At 40.5% G+C, this 17,306-nt stretch overlaps 1 protein-coding gene across 3 annotated transcripts in view; it reads left to right on the top strand.

Annotated features, from left to right (window-relative positions):
- Window positions 1–17,306, top strand: part of Ttc7b (tetratricopeptide repeat domain 7B) — a 209,242-nt gene that overhangs the window by 119,042 nt on the left and 72,894 nt on the right. For all 3 annotated transcript variants that reach the window (XM_010616298.3, XM_010616297.3, XM_010616299.3), the window contains exons 13-14: window positions 2,688–2,760; window positions 5,226–5,386. In XM_010616298.3, coding sequence (XP_010614600.1) covers window positions 2,688–2,760; window positions 5,226–5,386 — 234 coding nt within the window. The remainder of the gene's footprint in view (window positions 1–2,687; window positions 2,761–5,225; window positions 5,387–17,306) is intronic.

Genomic DNA, 17,306 nt, shown 5'->3' with positions numbered 1-17,306 from the left:
AAAAAAAAAAAAAAAAAAAAAAAAAAGACTGAAGAATTGGCTAGATAAGGCAGCAAGCAGGGAGTTTATATAAAGACCAGACCTGGAAGCCATGCATCCTCCATCCCACGTCGGCTTCTATCTTTTTTGCTGGGTGTTCTTGGGCAAAAGCTTATTGTAGATACTTCATGAATTGTAATTATTATCTTTACAAAGTATGTGCCAAACCTTCTTTGTATTGGTGGTCCAGCACTAGAGGATGTTGAAGCTGGAATCTAGGAAAACACTAGGGTGGAACTCATGGCACAGTAGGATCTGCCCTGGAGGTCTGGGAGGCCAGAGCTCTCCAACAGCAACCCAGTGTGCCTGTCTCTGGGCGCTGCCCCCACTGAACTATGATGATCATTTTGGATCCCCCTCTAAGTGGATATGGTAGGAGGGGTCCTTGAGGAAAGGCATTTTTATCAGGCTCCCTACAGGCTGGCATAGGGCCTGGCATCATAGTAGTCACTGTATGATGTAAATAGATAGGTGGGTGGATGGGTGGCCTCTTTGTCATGGAAGATAAATTGAATTAATGAATGTGGAGATGCTTTGACAATGACAGCACTTAATGAATGTCCCTGTAGTGACATTTTTAGGTCTCTGAGTTTCTCTTAGCAACCTGGCTAGGTGCTCCCTGTGTGGAAAATGGAACTTGTGGACTGCTCTAGATTCAGCAGGCTTTCACCTGCATTGCCTGATGATTTCTGTCCAGCAGGTTACCAGAGAGCACACCAAAAGGCCTGCTCCAGGAAGCTTAGCCACTGAACTTGTTCCACTGTGGAAGCAAGGGCTTTAGTCTATAGGAGATCAACATCATGTAATTTTTCATGTTTTGCTTGGCATTCTCCTTATTGCCCTTTTGCTTTCATAGGCTAATGTAGTCAGTTTAATTCCTTAGCCAAATATTCGAAAGAAGGTATTTAAAACATGTGTGATTAAGTTGTGCCTGTTAAGAAATTTGACAGTTGGGTTTTTGTTATTAGCCAAGTTGGAATTCTTCAAGTGTTGTTTTACTGCACCCCAGAAATGCCAGGATTGTTGGCACAGGAGTGTTTCTCCGGTGAGCTAACAGCTCAGAGTTGTTTGCTGGGGTGCAGTGAGGGGCTGTTGCTTTGGCCAGAGCTACCATTATCGACACTCTGAATTCCCCAGACCACCTGTTAAATTGTGGTATAGAGGCCACCACAATTTAGCTTCATTTGTGAAAAACATGAACTGTTTTTCAGTTCATGGTACCACTGCCTGCCTTGCAAGTGCAAGGACTGAAATTGGATCGCCAGTACCAAAAAAACAAAATAAACAAACTAAAAGGGGGAAAAAAAAATCTTCCATGTATGAAAACATGGAAAGCCAATACTTCTAAAATAATAAAAGCTGGAGTGTGTGGAGTGGCTTGGTAGGAACAAGACATTGTAAAGGTGACAAGAAAGGTTCTCAGCCTCTGCCTGTTAAACTGTGCTGAAAAATGTACAAAGGAATTTGCCTTGTTCCTGAGATTACTGAAGGAACACCTTAGGCCTGTGTGTGCTCTACCACATTTGCCCAACTGTGTACCAAATTAGTGGCCTCCGCACATTTTCTGAGAGAACAATACCTAGGAGGCTTTTTTTGCTCCTGTCCCTGTGGCAGACACAGAGTTAATTAAAAGGCCTTATTTCTCTAAAAAGCCAGCCATGGCACATTTGCTTTGGATGAATCCATAGTGATCTGGTTTTCTATTTTCTCTTGCATTTGCTTTCTGCTGGTAGACGATCCTCCTTCAATCATAAAATGTTGATAGAACAGTGTGACGGTTTGTTTACTATTCAGTCCACCATTTGTAATTAGTCTACTCCATGTCCCTTTTAAAGAACGTAAAAGTTTGTTTTTCTTTTCCCACCAGACTGAGAAATACGCAGTCACATTTTGAGTTGCTCTTGGTGAAATATGGTTGACTTCCACATAAAAGCAAAAAAGATCATATTTTCAGTTAGGTGGCCAGTGCAACCTCTTCATGTCCCATGTCACAGGCAGCTAAGCAGATGGAGCTCAATGTCCTACCACATAATCTTACCCAGTGCAATTGTATGCATATGGATACAATTAGTAAATTGCATGGAATTTAGTAAAGCCTTTAAAAGACCAAATAAGTGTCTTTCCTTTTCCCCTTGGGTTCATGAAAAACTAAAACCTCATTTTATAAGCAAAGCTGGGTCTTTGATTTTCATAAGATTTCTGTGAAATCCAGAAATTTGGATGAAGTAGCATCAAGACCAAGCCAAACGTAACCAAAGCAACCATCACCTTGCCCAGTGCATGCGTGGCCCTACTGTGACCATGGCAACATGTGGGCTTCTCCTACTGCTAAATGAAGCATCTGCAGGGGAGGTCAGACTCAGGGCTTGTGGATTCTTTACATATAGGCACCTCTGCAAGACCTGGGCTGCCATTTTAAATACTGGACATTTTTAATGCTCCTGTGTTATCCCTACATACAGAGGTCAGAAGAAAAATGCTTCACATTGATGAGTGGACAAGAATCATTACATTACATTACTAAACCATTACATAGTTAAACTAAATATTGGCCTTGGCAGAAAAATACAGATATGAAGCAGACTTGTTTGGTAAGGGAAGTCAAAGTGTTCTCTCCCAGGTACTAATGGTCATGAATGTTTTTCCAGGGCCCACAGCCTGTCACCTACAGATCACCAAGCAGCTTTCTACCTGGCTCTGCAGTTTGCAATCTCCAGACAGGTCAGTCTCCCTGATGTTCCCTGAACTTGGTGTATACTCCATCTTGATACAGTTCCTTCAGCTCTACATTTTGAGGCAGTAGATGTCTTTCCTTTGTTCACCTGAGGCTGACGTGGACAGACTCCTCCCAGAGAAAATTGTTCTTCAGGAAGGGAAACTCCTCCTGGGTTTTTGGTCTGTTTGAGTATCAGCCATGAAGACACAGGAGTTCTAGTCTCTGCTTTTGGAGATTACACCTACAGGGTCTGATCTGGAGTCACAGGCAGCATGGGGTGCAATATATGGTGTATATCCTGATCCCAAGAGTCATCAAAGAGCTTTTGTCCCTTTCTAAGAGAAATAGGGTCACAGAGCCTGAGCTGAGCTGCATGGTAGGAATTCAGTCAATGCCTGGGTCCTTATTGTTTTAAGGACACATTATTGACAGGAATAAACCGAAGATACCAAGTCCTTTAAAATGTGTGGAGGCTAGAAACAATTGCATACAGTGGCTATTTGTGGTAGGAGACCCACCAAACTTTGCTGGCCTTCATCTTCCCAAAGGCAGCCTAAACTGCCACTGACATTCTCATACCCGTCTGTCCCCTCCCAGCTGTTCTAGAGACTCCAGCCACAGGCCTGCCTGCCCACCAGGTGTCATACTCTGATGTGACCCCTGCACATTCCTGAGTGCTGACTGGGAGGGTGAACCAAAGGTCAGCTCCCCAGACATGCCATTCCCATGGCATGCTCAGGCCGAGGCATGCATCTGACTTCCCAGGTGCCTGAGCACGGTGCTGAGAAGTGGCTCTCATTGGCAACCTGGGGACTGAGGAGACCAAGATACCGTCCCTGTACCCAGCCCACCCCTAGCACAGTGTGGCTCATAGTTGGGCTGATCAGGAACTGTTGCTGCAGACAGATGTGCACCAAGAACTGGCCATCTGGTCTCTCCCTCACCAGAAGTTTCATTGGCCTCCTCTTCAGACCCTGCTTCCTCCACAGCCTGCATTCTTCCTCTTGCTCAGTACTGGTCTTATGTTGGAGGACAGGAACTCACATCTGTCAACACCATTTCTTTACCCTGGTATTTGGCATACTGTCTGACATGCATTCGGCAACCATTAACTCACTGAATGAAGGAGCCAAATTGCATCCCCTCAAATCAACCATTCCCTAATATCATTTTGAACCTGTATCAGCTTGTCCCTGATTGTTCCAGTCATCCCTGCAAGTCAGTACCATAGCACAGCCCGCCTTTGACCCTCAATATTCACACAGCAGGCTGTCACCCGGGGAGTAGATAAGTAGATGGAACTTGTAGATGCAGATGCAGGCTTGTAGCTAGTCACTAAGTAGTCAGGTGACCTGCTCCAGTCACTTCCCCTGTCTGGACTCCAGCTTCCTCCCTGTAAATGAAGGATGGGCCCAGCTGATCTCCCTTCCAGAGGGGACAGACTTGATTCTCTGGTTCCAAAGAAAAAAGCCTCCATAGCCAGCTTTTATAACCTAAATTCATGAAGCTTGGGGAGGAAAACAAACAGCTTTCTACTAAAGGCTAAAGTGATGGGGTTTGGGAAGAGCTGAGAAGACGGCCCTTTGGGACTGGAGGTAGAAGCCACACAGCAAGGAGTCCCTGGGGCAACTTCGTAAGAATGCTTCTGTCCCATTCTGTTTGACATCTAGCTTCAGGCTTGTATTCCCCCTTGTTATCGTTAAACCTGCACAGAATCGAGGGTGTTCAGCTGCTCACATGCGTGCATTTTACCTACCCTGTGCTTGGGTTGTTTTGAAGAATGCCTTGGCAGCTGTTGCACTTAAAGGTTTAGGTTGTGTCTGGTCCTGCTTGAATTTGGCTACATCTGCTTTGTATGTGGCCTTGTGATTTGTTTTCTTGTACCCAGTTTTTTTAACCTGCAGTTTGGAAAGGTGTGGGTTTTGTCTGTTTGTTTGTTTGCATATTCTCTTGATGTTCAGTGGAGATACAGGCATCTAATCACTTGGGAAGCTCTGCTAAAGGTTTTATGACTTATTCAGTACTTTAATTTCAGTAATACTTTAAAAAATGAGAAAAGTTCAGCTAAGGCAATTTAATTCCACTAAAAACCCCTGGCAATTTGTATGTGTCTCCATTTACAGTAAAATCATCTTGAACATAATCATAGGTAGATCAATTTTGTGGGTAAAAAATGAGCAAATGTTTTTTTAGGGAGAAATAAATGATCTAATATTGGCTGTTATGTGGAGGAACAAGACCCCTTGTATCCTTCATCTGCCCCAACAATCACACGAAGAGGGCATCTGTTTTCATGTTTGCAGTTAATACCCTGGGGCTACCATGAAAACTTGGCTTAAAATATGAATGTGGCGCAATGTAAAACAGCCCTTGATAGTCACAGAGAACCAGATACTGCAGTGATGATGATGGTGATGATGTGTGTGTCTGTACATGCTTAAATATTCTTTTTGGTTTTGTTTTAAACCAGATACCAGAGGCCCTAGGCTATGTCCGCCAAGCTCTTCAGCTTCAAGGTGACGATGCCCATTCCCTGCACCTCCTTGCCCTCTTACTGTCTGCACAAAAGCACTACCACGACGCTCTCAACATCATTGATATGGCCCTGAGCGAATATCCAGAAAACTTTATGTAAGTGATCCCAGGCTTTTGTTTCTCCCTACTCAGAAGTCACTAAATGTAATTTTCCTTCCTTTTGTCTAATGTAAGTCCTTCATGGAATCCTGGGGGTAAATAATATAAGCTGTCCTTCACTCTTGTTTTCTTGTGATACTTAAAAACAAACTTTGCTCACTATGTCATCCTAACAGAATGTTAAGGCATCCATGTTCAGATAAACAACTTGGTCCCTTCTTTCCCGATGTGCACCCCAAGGATATAGGATTGTCCCTGTAAACCTCTTATCTTGTTGTCTCACTCTTGGAGAGGCTAAGATCATGTGAATTCAGGACTAATCAGCTCTTTCCAGTCAGCTCCTGGACAGACACTCCCTAAATTATCAACATATTCCTTGTGGAACTGAGATGAGATTTGACCGAAGATTTACAGTAAAAAGAATTCAAAATGAAAGTCAAGAGCCGGGGATTTAGCTCAGTGGTTCTGCCACCTTCCTTGCAAGCGCAAGGGTCCAAGTTCAATTCCTGGTACCCGCCAAAAAAAGTCAAGCTTTGCTCTTCTTTTGGTTACATATTGGGCATCTGTAGATTCATGTTCATAGTAGAAATGTCCTGTAAGTCCCTGACTGTCCCAGAAGACACAATTTTTCTTTCTTTTTTTGGTACTGGGGAACAAACTTGGGTCCTTGTGCTTGTGAGGCAGGAGGCAGAACCACTGAGCTAAATCCATGGCCCATGAATCTTTTAATGAGTAACAGGTAAGGACCCAGGATTCTACCTGTTCCCCATTCCTATGTTGGCCTCTGGCTTATGTCCTAACTGCATCAGTGTGATTTTACCTGGGTATAGGTAAACATTTTAATGGTTATACATTTAAAAATACATATTAGAAAAACATAACGTATAACAAAGTGTGAGTTCTTGAAAATTACTGCTCAGGGAAAGACAAATCAAGGGAAAGAAAAATATTAATACTGATACTTAAAATACAGTGGTACCTTAGTTCATGAATGCTTTTGTGGGCAAACAATTTGGTTTGCCCACAAAAGAGTCTGGCAAAATTTTGTTTTTGTTTGCAAACTCTACATGGAGTGACAAACACGACTGTGGCCATCTTTCCCTCACAAACACAAAACAAATACGGCCAACATTTCCAAAATTGTGGAACAAATTAAGGTTCATGAACTGAGGCACCACTTTACTTAGATATGGCAAAATTTCGGTTAAACTCCAGTGAATATGGGTGGCATTGCTGACAACTTGTTTGTTCTGTTACCAAGGACTTCCATTAAGCTCTGGGTGATTATTCTATTTTAGGCACCTTTGATCAACATACCTTCCCTCTTCAAGTTTCCATTTTATTCTCCACGAAATGGAATTCCTTAAATAAGTTAATCAATATTTATACAGAACCTAAGAATTATCATTATAAACTGTCATATGCTTAAATTGTGTAATTATTGTCACATCTTTCTTCTGAGTCACCTTTTGATAAAACCCGTGAATTTGGAATCCACCAAAAGCCTCATGGTGAGGCTTTGTGGAGAAGAGCATTGTCTTTTGGGCTACTGGGTTACCATTTTATCTCACTGGTGGATACCTTAGTAACCAGTACACAGTGCCCAGAAATAGTAAACACTCCTGCAGGCTGGAAGGTTCTAATTGTCTACATGGTTGCATAGCTAGTAATGAAGGGTGGGAAAGGAATGTAGAAGATAGTCTTAGTGGGCTTTCTTCACTTTCAGAAGTCAGTGCAGTGGCAAAGTTTTAAGTGGGTCAGCTTTGGCTTCATTTCTCTGGCTCATCACCTCCCTGTGTTTTTAATCAGTGCCTTTCAGCAACTATCCTTGGAAAATTGGTTCACACATTTCCATTACAAACATTTCTTTGTCTTCAAGTGAAAAGGGCACTGCTTTTCTCCCCATGGAGAGAATTCTTGTTATAATCCAGAAAACCTCTGACTACAGATTCCTTTTGTAAATTCAGCTGTTTATGCAGAGTGAATTAGAGAACTGGGCTGCAGTGTTTTACTTCTTACACATTTCAAACTTGCTCGTTAGCACACTGATATATTTATGGATTTCATCCCAAGATGTTTAGCCTGGGGAACCTTACAATAATTAAAATAGTGTAAAAAATACTCAGTCACTTACCCATCATGATATAGTACAGCCTGATACAACTGAACTCAGTTTCTTTCTTATAGAGTGCCATCCCCTGCTTCTCAGGCCAACACACTCATGCATGGATGCACCAACATGCACACCTCTGTCTGTTAGAGGTTAGATCCAGCATTGTTCCTGCTTCCACAGCCAACGATGCCATCCAAAAGGAGGCTTAGTATATGAATAGCCGTGCCACACAGTAAGCAGTAAACAGTGGTGGCTAATATGGTAATGCCTCCAAGTGACAACAGCTGACAGCCTTTTCAAGTAGTAGAAACAAGGAACAGCAGTGGAGATATTTGAGGAATGCAAGCCTGTTATTTTAATGTTAAGCCGTAAGCTGGATAAAGCAAAGCATATGGCAGCAGGTCTGAGAGCAGCCGATGACTTGTTTGCTTTTAAAATATTTGTATTTCTTCCTTTGTGATGGGAAACTTCTTCCCAGGAATACTTCTTAAAAGTTGAGGCCACATGTAGTCCATGCATCCCCTGGCCTCCTCCAAATCTAGATAAAACATTTCAACACCAACCTAAGCAAGATTGAGTGGGCACTTGTCCCAAACACTGTGCAGTTTTATCTGTGACAAGCTTGTCCCCAGAAGAACCACAGACTCCCTGAGTGCTTCGGGTTTCTGGTGTTCACCAGCCGCACCCACCACACAGTGGATACAGCTGATGTTTGTTTCATCAGGACTTGTTACAAGGAGGGAAACCCCTTCCCAGTTGTGTCATTCCTGTCCACCTGCTGAACAGTTGTCAGGTAGAACAGCTGAACGTCCTCACAGGAGCAACTGATCTTTCCATTTACTACCCATCTGCATTTGTCTGTTTCCTCTTGCAATATCAAAGCATCTGAGACTAGGTCAGCATTTGTACAGAAAAGAGATTTATTTAGCTTACATCATCAGGAAGTTCAAGCATGGCACCAGCTTCTACACAGCTCTGATGAGGGCCCCCATGCCTACTATGTCTCTCCATGGCAGATGACATCTGGTGGGAGCACATGGGATAAGGCGAGGTCACATGGTGAGACAGCAAGCCAGGGTGCCACGAGGGGCCAGCTTTGTTCCTTCATAACAACTCACTCGCAAGAGTCAGTTACTCTTGGGTCTCCAAAATCAAATTGATTACTTCCATGGGCAACTCTCCAAGTGACCCAGTGACCTTGTATAGGCCTCACCTTTTAAAGCTTCTGTTGCTTTCCAGCGTCACAATCCAGAGTACCATGTTTCCAACACACGAGCCTTTAAGGGAGAAACTCAAACCATATCCAGATCATACAATACCTGTTCTGGTTTTGATGACTTTCACCCGAAGGCCCAAGTGGTAAGGGTCTTGTTCTGAGGGTGGTGCTGTTTGGAGGCACTGTGGCTTGGTGGCAGATCTTTATGTCATTTGAGGCATGCTCCCAAAGTGTACTGTGGGACCCCAGCTTGTACTCCTGCCTTTTTTCTTCCTAGTTTATGAGGTGAACAGTTTGCTCCACAATGAGCACATACTATGGTGAGCTGCCCTTTTCGGAGGCCCAAAGCAATGGGACCACTCGATCTTGGGCTAGAACCTCTAGAACCATGGGCCAGAATTAGCCTTTTCTCTTTATGGGTTAATTGCATCAGCTATTTTGTTACAGTCATGAAAGCTGCCTAATACACCATGTCACCATGAAATGAAAAGTTGGTATTTAAGTACTTAGAGATGAAAAAGCTCTAAGCTAAGAGAGGCACTGTCTTATTCAGTGACCCACCAGAACTTGGTCACTGCAACCAGAACTGAGATGAAACAATAGATTTAGCAGTTGGGAAGAACTTCCTAACTCTTGGAATTGTGAGAACCAGGAATCTTTTTAAAGGAATCTACAACTAAGCTCACTACTCTGGGGAAACAGCCATTTTTCTAGTTGTTGCAAGGTTAGTTCTGCAGAGAAAGAGGGGAACATGGAAGGATCTTGTAATAGTTTAGAGCTTGGTCTTATGAGTTAGACAAACCTGGTTTAGGACCACACATGCTTTGCTTTTGACTAAGTCACCTAATCTCTCTCTCATTTCCTAATTTGCAAAATGTAGATAATAAAGTACCCATCTCAGAGGACTGTTATAAAAATTTATTTAACTGGGCCAGGGATTTAGCTCGGTGGTTCTGCTGCCTGCCTCACAAGCACAAGGTCCCGAGTTCAATCCCTGGTACCAAAAAAAAAAAAAAAAAAAAAAAAAAGAAAGAAATACATATTAAAATATTTTTAAAATTTTATTTAACAGTATATTTAAGTCATTTGTACATGATAATCCCTCAATCATTGATAGAAATTCATATTATTATTCTCACTATTATTACTACAGTGTTTTCAAATATGGTATTTTAGAATCCTTTAATATTTTTACTAAATATTGAATAGAAGCAAGATAATATTTATTAAAATACCAAACACATGTTTACCCATTTCTTAGCTTAAGAAAAAGAACATTAACACCGCCTATGAATTGCCTGTGCACACATTGGTACCTCAGTTCATAAATGCTTTTGTGCAAACAATTTGGTATGCATACAGAAGCATTTGGCAAAATTCTGCATCGGCGACAACACAACCATGGCCATCTTTTCCACACAAACACAAACAGCCATCTTTTCCAAAATCATAGAGCAAACTAAGTCTGTGAACCATTGTACCACTGTATTTATTTACACTGCAAACACATGGACATACAAATGTATTTCCTGGGTCTATGAATTCCTTGTGTAATATTGCCTATGAATTTTCTCCCTATCCAGTCCTCTCGACTTTCACCTGCCAGGTTAATCACTGTCCTTTATTCTATGTTGATCACTCTTATGTTTCCATACCATGTATGTGGGGGTCTTTTGTTTGTTTGTTTGTTTATTCTTGGTACCAGGGATTGAACTCGAGTCCTTGAGCTTGTGAGGCAGGTAGCGGAACCACTGAGCTAAGTCCCTGGGCCATGGGTTTTAGATTCCTATATTTTTGTGGTGCTGGCTGTTGAGCTCAGGCTCATGCTTCTGAGTCACACCAGCCTTGCTGCTGTGCTCTACCTCTGAGTCACACACCAACACCCCAAAGCATGTATGTTAGTACTCTTAAATAATACACATTTTTAGTTTTGCATATTTTAAAATTTTTAGAAAATTGAATCATACTAAATATAGCCTTATACTGTACTACCTGCTTTCATCGCTTAAAATTATGTTCCTGAGGTTCATCCTTTTGCATACAGCATAATTCATTCATTTACACTGAGGAATAGTATTATATGATATAAATAAACTAAGATTCATTTATCCAGCCCATTAGAAAGCTATGTGGATTTTTTTTCAGTTTGTTGCTATTATGAACACTGCTGCCATTAAATATTTTTCTATAGGTTTCTCTAAGTGTATACTTAGGAGTGAAACTGTTAGGTCATAGGATGTGTTTATCCTCAGCTTTACCAAATAATTACAAGCTGTTTTCTGAAGTGCTTGTCCCAGGTTGTACTCTCACCAGCAGTGCCGAGGCCCTGCAGCTCCACACATGAACGCTGCATGGACAGACTTCTTACGTTTGCTAACATGGCAGCTGATGTCACAGCATGAGTTAAGTTGCATGTTCCTCCTTACTATGGGTTTGCCCATATTTTCATTTTGTTTATTGCTCATTTCACTTTTCTCTTTTGTGGAGCATATGTAGAAATCTTTTTTTCTAATTGAGTCATCTTTTCTTACTAATTTGTAGGATTCCTTTATGTTTTATAGTGGCTCTGTCTGTTGCAGAAATCTCCCAAGCTGTGGTCTGTCTTTGCCTTCTCTTGCCTATGTCTTTTGAAGAGTAGAATTTTTAAATTTTAAAGTAGATGAATTTACTACTCATTTCCTTGATGGGCAGTACTTTCAGTGTCTAGTTCAAGAAACATTTCCCTCCTCCAAGATCTGAAGATAATCTCCTAAGTTACCTTCTAAAAGCTGTCTAGGGTTATCTTTCACACCAAAATCTAGGAATCCATCTAGGGTTGATCGTTTCATGAGTGTGTGCTGTGAGGAACCCAGTGTAACTTTTCCTGTATGGATATCTAATTATCCCAACAAGGCATGTTGAAAAGATTCTCTTCCCTGTTGTTCCACAACACCACTTTGTCATAAATCACGTGTCCGTTTGAGGTTCTAACTTGTTCCCAAGCTTCCTCTTTTGTCCCACTGGTCAGCTGGCCCAGCTCTGTGTGTCTGCCACTTTGGCCACCCTTACAGCTTTGTTATACGTGAGCTATATCACCCAGAGCCTTGTGCTTCCCAGAGTTCAGGCCGTGCCTAGGCCTTTCACACACATTGTCAAATTAGCTTGTCAGGTTCCACAGAAACATCTCTTGAGATTTTGATGATTGGAATTATACTTAATGTAATAACTCAGTTTGGGAGACTTATAAATTTGTGACAGCAGATTTTCTAATTTCTGACCATTATCCTTCTCTGTTTAGGTTTTACGAAATATTTTTATGAAATTTTATAATTTTCTTCATAAAGATTTGCCCATAATTGGAGTTGGTGGGACGTAGCTTAGTGATAGAACACTTGTCTGTAAGACCCTGGATTTGATTCCCAGCATTACAAAATAATAATAATCAAATAAAATGAATTTTACCCATATCTTACTAGATTTATTCCTCATTACATGAGAAAAATTTCATCTTTTGTATATAGTTTACATATGCAAAATGTTTATGATCCAGTTTACTACCTACTTGTTGCTAGTATATAGAATGGTGGCTGCTTTTTGTACATTCTTCTTGACTCAGCTAAATTCTTAATTCAAATAATTTATATATCAGTTAGTTTGGAATTTCTACATAGATAATAAATTTTATCTGAAATAATTAAAATGCAGTTTCCTCTTCTCTAATCTTTCAATTTAAAATATTTGAAATTTGCTTCTTAAGTAATTAGGAAAACTAAAATTTATTAGTGAGGAAGTATATTCACTTTTTGTTTGTATATTTGTACACTTTTTGTCTGTAGTTCTTTTAAAATATTTTTAATAGTTCCTATTTCATAAAACGCTGGGTTTCAGCGTGTTATTTTCATAATGCCTGTAACATTTTATCATATATCCATCTCTCCTACTACCCTCCTGTGTACCTCCCCCTCATTCCTTATCTAATTGTAGTCTCTCTTATACTTTCATGGTATTTTTATTGGTTTTTTAAATTCCATATATTAAGGAAAATGTGAACTTATCTTTCTGAGTCTAGCTTATTTTGCTTAACATGGCGATCTCCAGTTCCATCTATTTTCCTGCAAATGACATAATTTTGTTCTTTTTTTTAATGGTGAAATAATATTGCATTATGTGTATATACCACATTTCCTTCATTGAAATGTGTTTCCATATCTTAGCTATTATAATTATGCCACAGCAAAGATGGGTATGTGGGTATCCCTATAGTATGCTGACTTTACTTCCTGTACCCAGGATGGTACAGCTGGGCCATATGGTAGTTCTATTTTTAGCTTTTTTTTGTACTGATGATCGAACTCAGGTCCTTGCTCTTGTGAGGCCGGCTGTGGAACTACTGAGTAAAATCCCCCGCCCTATTTTTAGCTTTTTGAGGCACCTCCAATTGATTTTCATGATGGCTGTACTAATTTACATTCCTGTCAGCAGTGTAGAAGTGTTCCTTTTTCCCTGCATCTTTGCCAGCATTTATTATGTTTTGTTATTGGTGATAGCTTGGTTGAGATTGTATCTCAATGTAGTTTTGATTTACATTTCTCTAATAGTTAAAGATATTGAACATTTTTCACCATATACTCTTTGACCATTAGTACTTCTTTTGATGATTGTCTGTTCATTGATCAGGCTTTTTGTTTTCTTAAGATTTTTTTTTGGTACCGGAACACCAACTCAGGGCCCTGTGCTTCCCAGGCAGGTGCTGTGCTGCTGAGTTACATCCCTGACATTTTTATATAGTCTAGTTATTAATCCTGTGTCAGAAAAATAACTTCCAAAGATGTTCTCCCATTCTGTAAGCTGTCTCTTGGCTCTGTTGTTTTGCTGTACAGAAACTAGAATTCAGTGTCATACGTTTATTGATTCAAGCTGTTATTCTCCATGTTATTGAAGTCCTATTTAGGAAGTCTTTACTTTGCCTATGTTTTCACATGTTTCCCTTATATTTTCTTCTAGGAGTTTCTAAATTTCAGGTCATATACCTAGGTGAATCATTTTGAACAGGTTTTAGTACCGAATGAGACATGGGATCTAGTTTTAGTCTTCTGTGTATGGATCTTGATACCGTTTGCTAAAGAGGCTCAGAGTTTATTTAGTGTGGTAGCACACATTCATGTGAGGGAACCTGTTTATGTGGATGTGAATGTGTGTGCATAGATGTATACACACTCATACGCTTGCATATTTATATACTTAAAATATTTTTCTATTCTTTTTGATTATTTTATGTTTTGTATGTATTCTTGTGCTCATTTTATGTGACAATTTTTTTTTTAATTTTGCTACTTGGAATTGAACGCAGGGCCTTTGCACTGAGCTGTACCTCCAGCCCTTTTTATCAGGGAGATGGAGGTCTGCCTAAGTCAGTAAGTTGTCCTGCTTGGCTCAAGCTTGGATCCTTCTGCCTCAACTTCCGAGTACTAGGATTACAGGTACTCACCACTATGCCCAGCTTTATAGTCAGTTTTTTAAAACTCGAAACATTTAGTCTTATCTGAAACATTTAGTTCATTTCTATTTATTGTAAATACTGAACTTTTTATATTATATGAGATCTACCATTTCATTTGTGCTTTCTGTTTGACCTGCGTTTTCATATCATATCTTACCCTGTCCTTTCCTACATTTTTTAGATTGATTATGTTTTTAGTACATATTTTCCTTTACAATTGAAAAAAATGTTTTGGTGGTTGTTGTTGAGGGCTTGCCCTAGAAACCTTTGTGAGCTCTTGCTGGCTGGCAAGCTTTCTCAGTCCATGTCTAAATATGTATTAGGCTTTACTCGCAAAGAATTTTCAAACTTCATAAGCTCAGACGTGCTCTCAGAGCCCTGGTGATCTTGTTCCTTTTGCAATTGTTGAGAAGCCACCTGTTGTTTAGTGGTAGTTCACTTTGATGTTGCCTGTTCTTCTCTCTGACTGCTTTGAATTGCCACTGGTGCTGGTGTTTTACATTTTAACAGTGACACATCTAAGAGTGGATTCACCTGGCTGTGGATGGGTCTAAAAAGTGTATCATTTCTAGAAAGTGTTCATCCATTAGTGCTTTAAATATTATTTCTGTTCTTATAGATGGCATATAGTAGAGGCTTCCTTTTTATCTCTTCCGATTTCTGCTCTGTCTCAGTGTTTGGTCCATTCACATTTAGTATAATTAAGGATATGGTGGAATTTATATCTGCCATTTCTATGTGTCTTGTCTTTTTGTTGTTCTTATTTCTTCTAAACTGCCATTTTCTGTTGGAAAAACTATTTTTGTAGCCCTTATTAAATATCAAGATAAAAGAATGAAAAGTTAAGATTAGCTGATTGTATATTGTCTCTACACACTAAGTTTTTCCTAAAATAAAGTTGAAAGATACACATTTTTCTGTGGAACAGTAGTTGTGAATTCTGGTAGATTCACTTTGTATTGTGCAGTACTTGGTATAGTAGCCCTGGCCTCCCTTCTTCTGAAATGCAGCTCTGCAGACATTTCCCTTAAAGAATATATTTTACTTAGTAATTTTCTTTATCAACCTGAAAAGGTAGAAGTAGGTGCCTGGTGATGTTTGGAATAAACGTCTCTCCTACAAGCAGCGAAACAATCTGTCAAGCCAGGGCTTTGATCAGGCCCTCAGACTTTGTTTCTGCCATTGAAGTTCATTTTTAGGTAAAATATCAGAGTGGGAACTGGCAGTTGTGTGTTTTCACCTTTACATCAGAGGTGTGACACTTCTGGTGGGGTTAGAGAACGTCAGTGTTACTAACGTGTCAGTATTCGGATTCAGCAAGCCTTACCATGGCTGCCAAGGATTTAAGTTTCTTGTCCTGAGCAAACTGATTATGCAACTCCCCAGTAGATTTTTTAATTAATTTGAATTTTTATTTTTTCCTACTTAAGTAGAATACGTACTCATCCCTATTCTTGTGCTCTAGGAAGTCCTCAGTTCAATAGCACACTTAAGGCCCAAAAGATGGTACCACAAAACACAAGAAAGTAATTTTTGAAAACTCTCAAGGCGACACATACAAACTTGGGCCAGTGTGGTTCATGGACAACTCTGTTAAGTGTGTTTTCAGTTCATAACTTTTCACACCTGGGAAGATAGTAAAACAAATCTTAAATACTGTTCTCTGCCAGGCATGGTGGCTCACACATGCAATCCCAGCACTTGGGAGGCTGAGGCAGGAGGATCACTGGGAGTAGCCTGGGCTACCTAGTGAATTCAAGGCCAACTCGAATTACAGAGTAAGACCTTGTCTCAAAAAAACAATAGAATAAAAAAAATTTTTTTAATCATATAAAATACTGCTCCCCTGCAGGCTGCACTTAGCTCTCCACATGTGAAAGCAGAGTTTTTCAGACAACCACATGTCTTTTTACACCAGTGGAAACTCACTAGTGATTTCTCAGCACTCGTTCATGCATCCTAGAACACAAGACAAGTGCCCAAACCAATGACTTCCTCAAGAATTTTTCCCACAAGAAATAGTGTAACTAGAAATAATTTGTGAAAGCTCCCTAGAACTTTTACGTTTTACTGGGCTAATCTAAATATGCCCTTTGAGCCTAGAGGTATCAGTCTTAACCTTTGTGTGACCCATGATTAGCACCGATGTACAGAAGCACAGTCAGTGTACAAGGTACACGGCAGTGAGGGCGAGTATGTGGGTTTCTGCACTGTCTGAAAGCTCCAGCCGAAGCTGCCGCGGACCTGTTTCATCCCAGAGTGGCACTGAGTGGCCCGCGTGTGGGGTGGAGAGAAGAAACCTTTTGTCTGTGGCGTGACTCACACGTTCTAGCAAGTGCACGTTTCAGGCAAGTGCTGAAGCATTTTTCTTATCGAAAGGCGCTGGGCCCCAGGTTTGATGAGTCTGAAGCCACAAGTGCGGAGGCATGACCGTACAGATGGAAGGAAGTGAACTTGTACATCAGTCAGTCCGTAATTAACCACCAATGATAACATACTGCCTTGGGACAGGCACTTTTGAAAACTGATTTAATCCTCATGAGAGCCATCTGATAGGTTGTTTTAGCATCCCTGTTTTATAGATAAGGAAGCAGAGTCACACAGGGCTGAATAATTTGTCCAAGATCATGCAGAGCCGTAGCTTGAATGCAGGCAATCTGGCCTTGACGCTGTGCACTCAGTCACCAGCTGCCTTTAAATATTAGGTTCCTACCACACACCAGTGCCATGGTAGCCATGGGGACAGTGCTGTGAACAAAAGAAGGAGTTTCAGCTGTCTCCCAGTGTGTAAGCCAGGTGAACAGCATTTTTGTGTTAATCTCATCAGTAAATTAAATAACGTGGTTAGGGTCATCCATTACCTAAGTGGAGTATAGATCTGGTTTTGTAAAAATCACAATGGCACGTGAGACTCTGTATTTTTTCTCACAGTGTTGTTTACACAAAATCTCAGAGAAACTTAGATGAAGTAGTGTGGGCTGTTGTTACGCCTGCGCTGAGTGGTAAAGTAATGGACATGGCCATTAAATTTGCACTTCATAAAAAGCTGAACCACAAGGAAAGAGGCCATCTCTTTTTTTTTTTTTAACCTTTTTTTTTTTTTTTTTTT

This window comes from Fukomys damarensis, unplaced genomic scaffold, assembly GCF_012274545.1.
Source record: "Fukomys damarensis isolate Sample0158 unplaced genomic scaffold, DMR_v1.0_HiC HiC_scaffold_21, whole genome shotgun sequence".
Taxonomy (NCBI): domain Eukaryota; kingdom Metazoa; phylum Chordata; class Mammalia; order Rodentia; family Bathyergidae; genus Fukomys; species Fukomys damarensis.
Note: the sequence above shows the minus strand (reverse complement) of the source record. Positions and strands in the feature narration are given on the sequence as shown.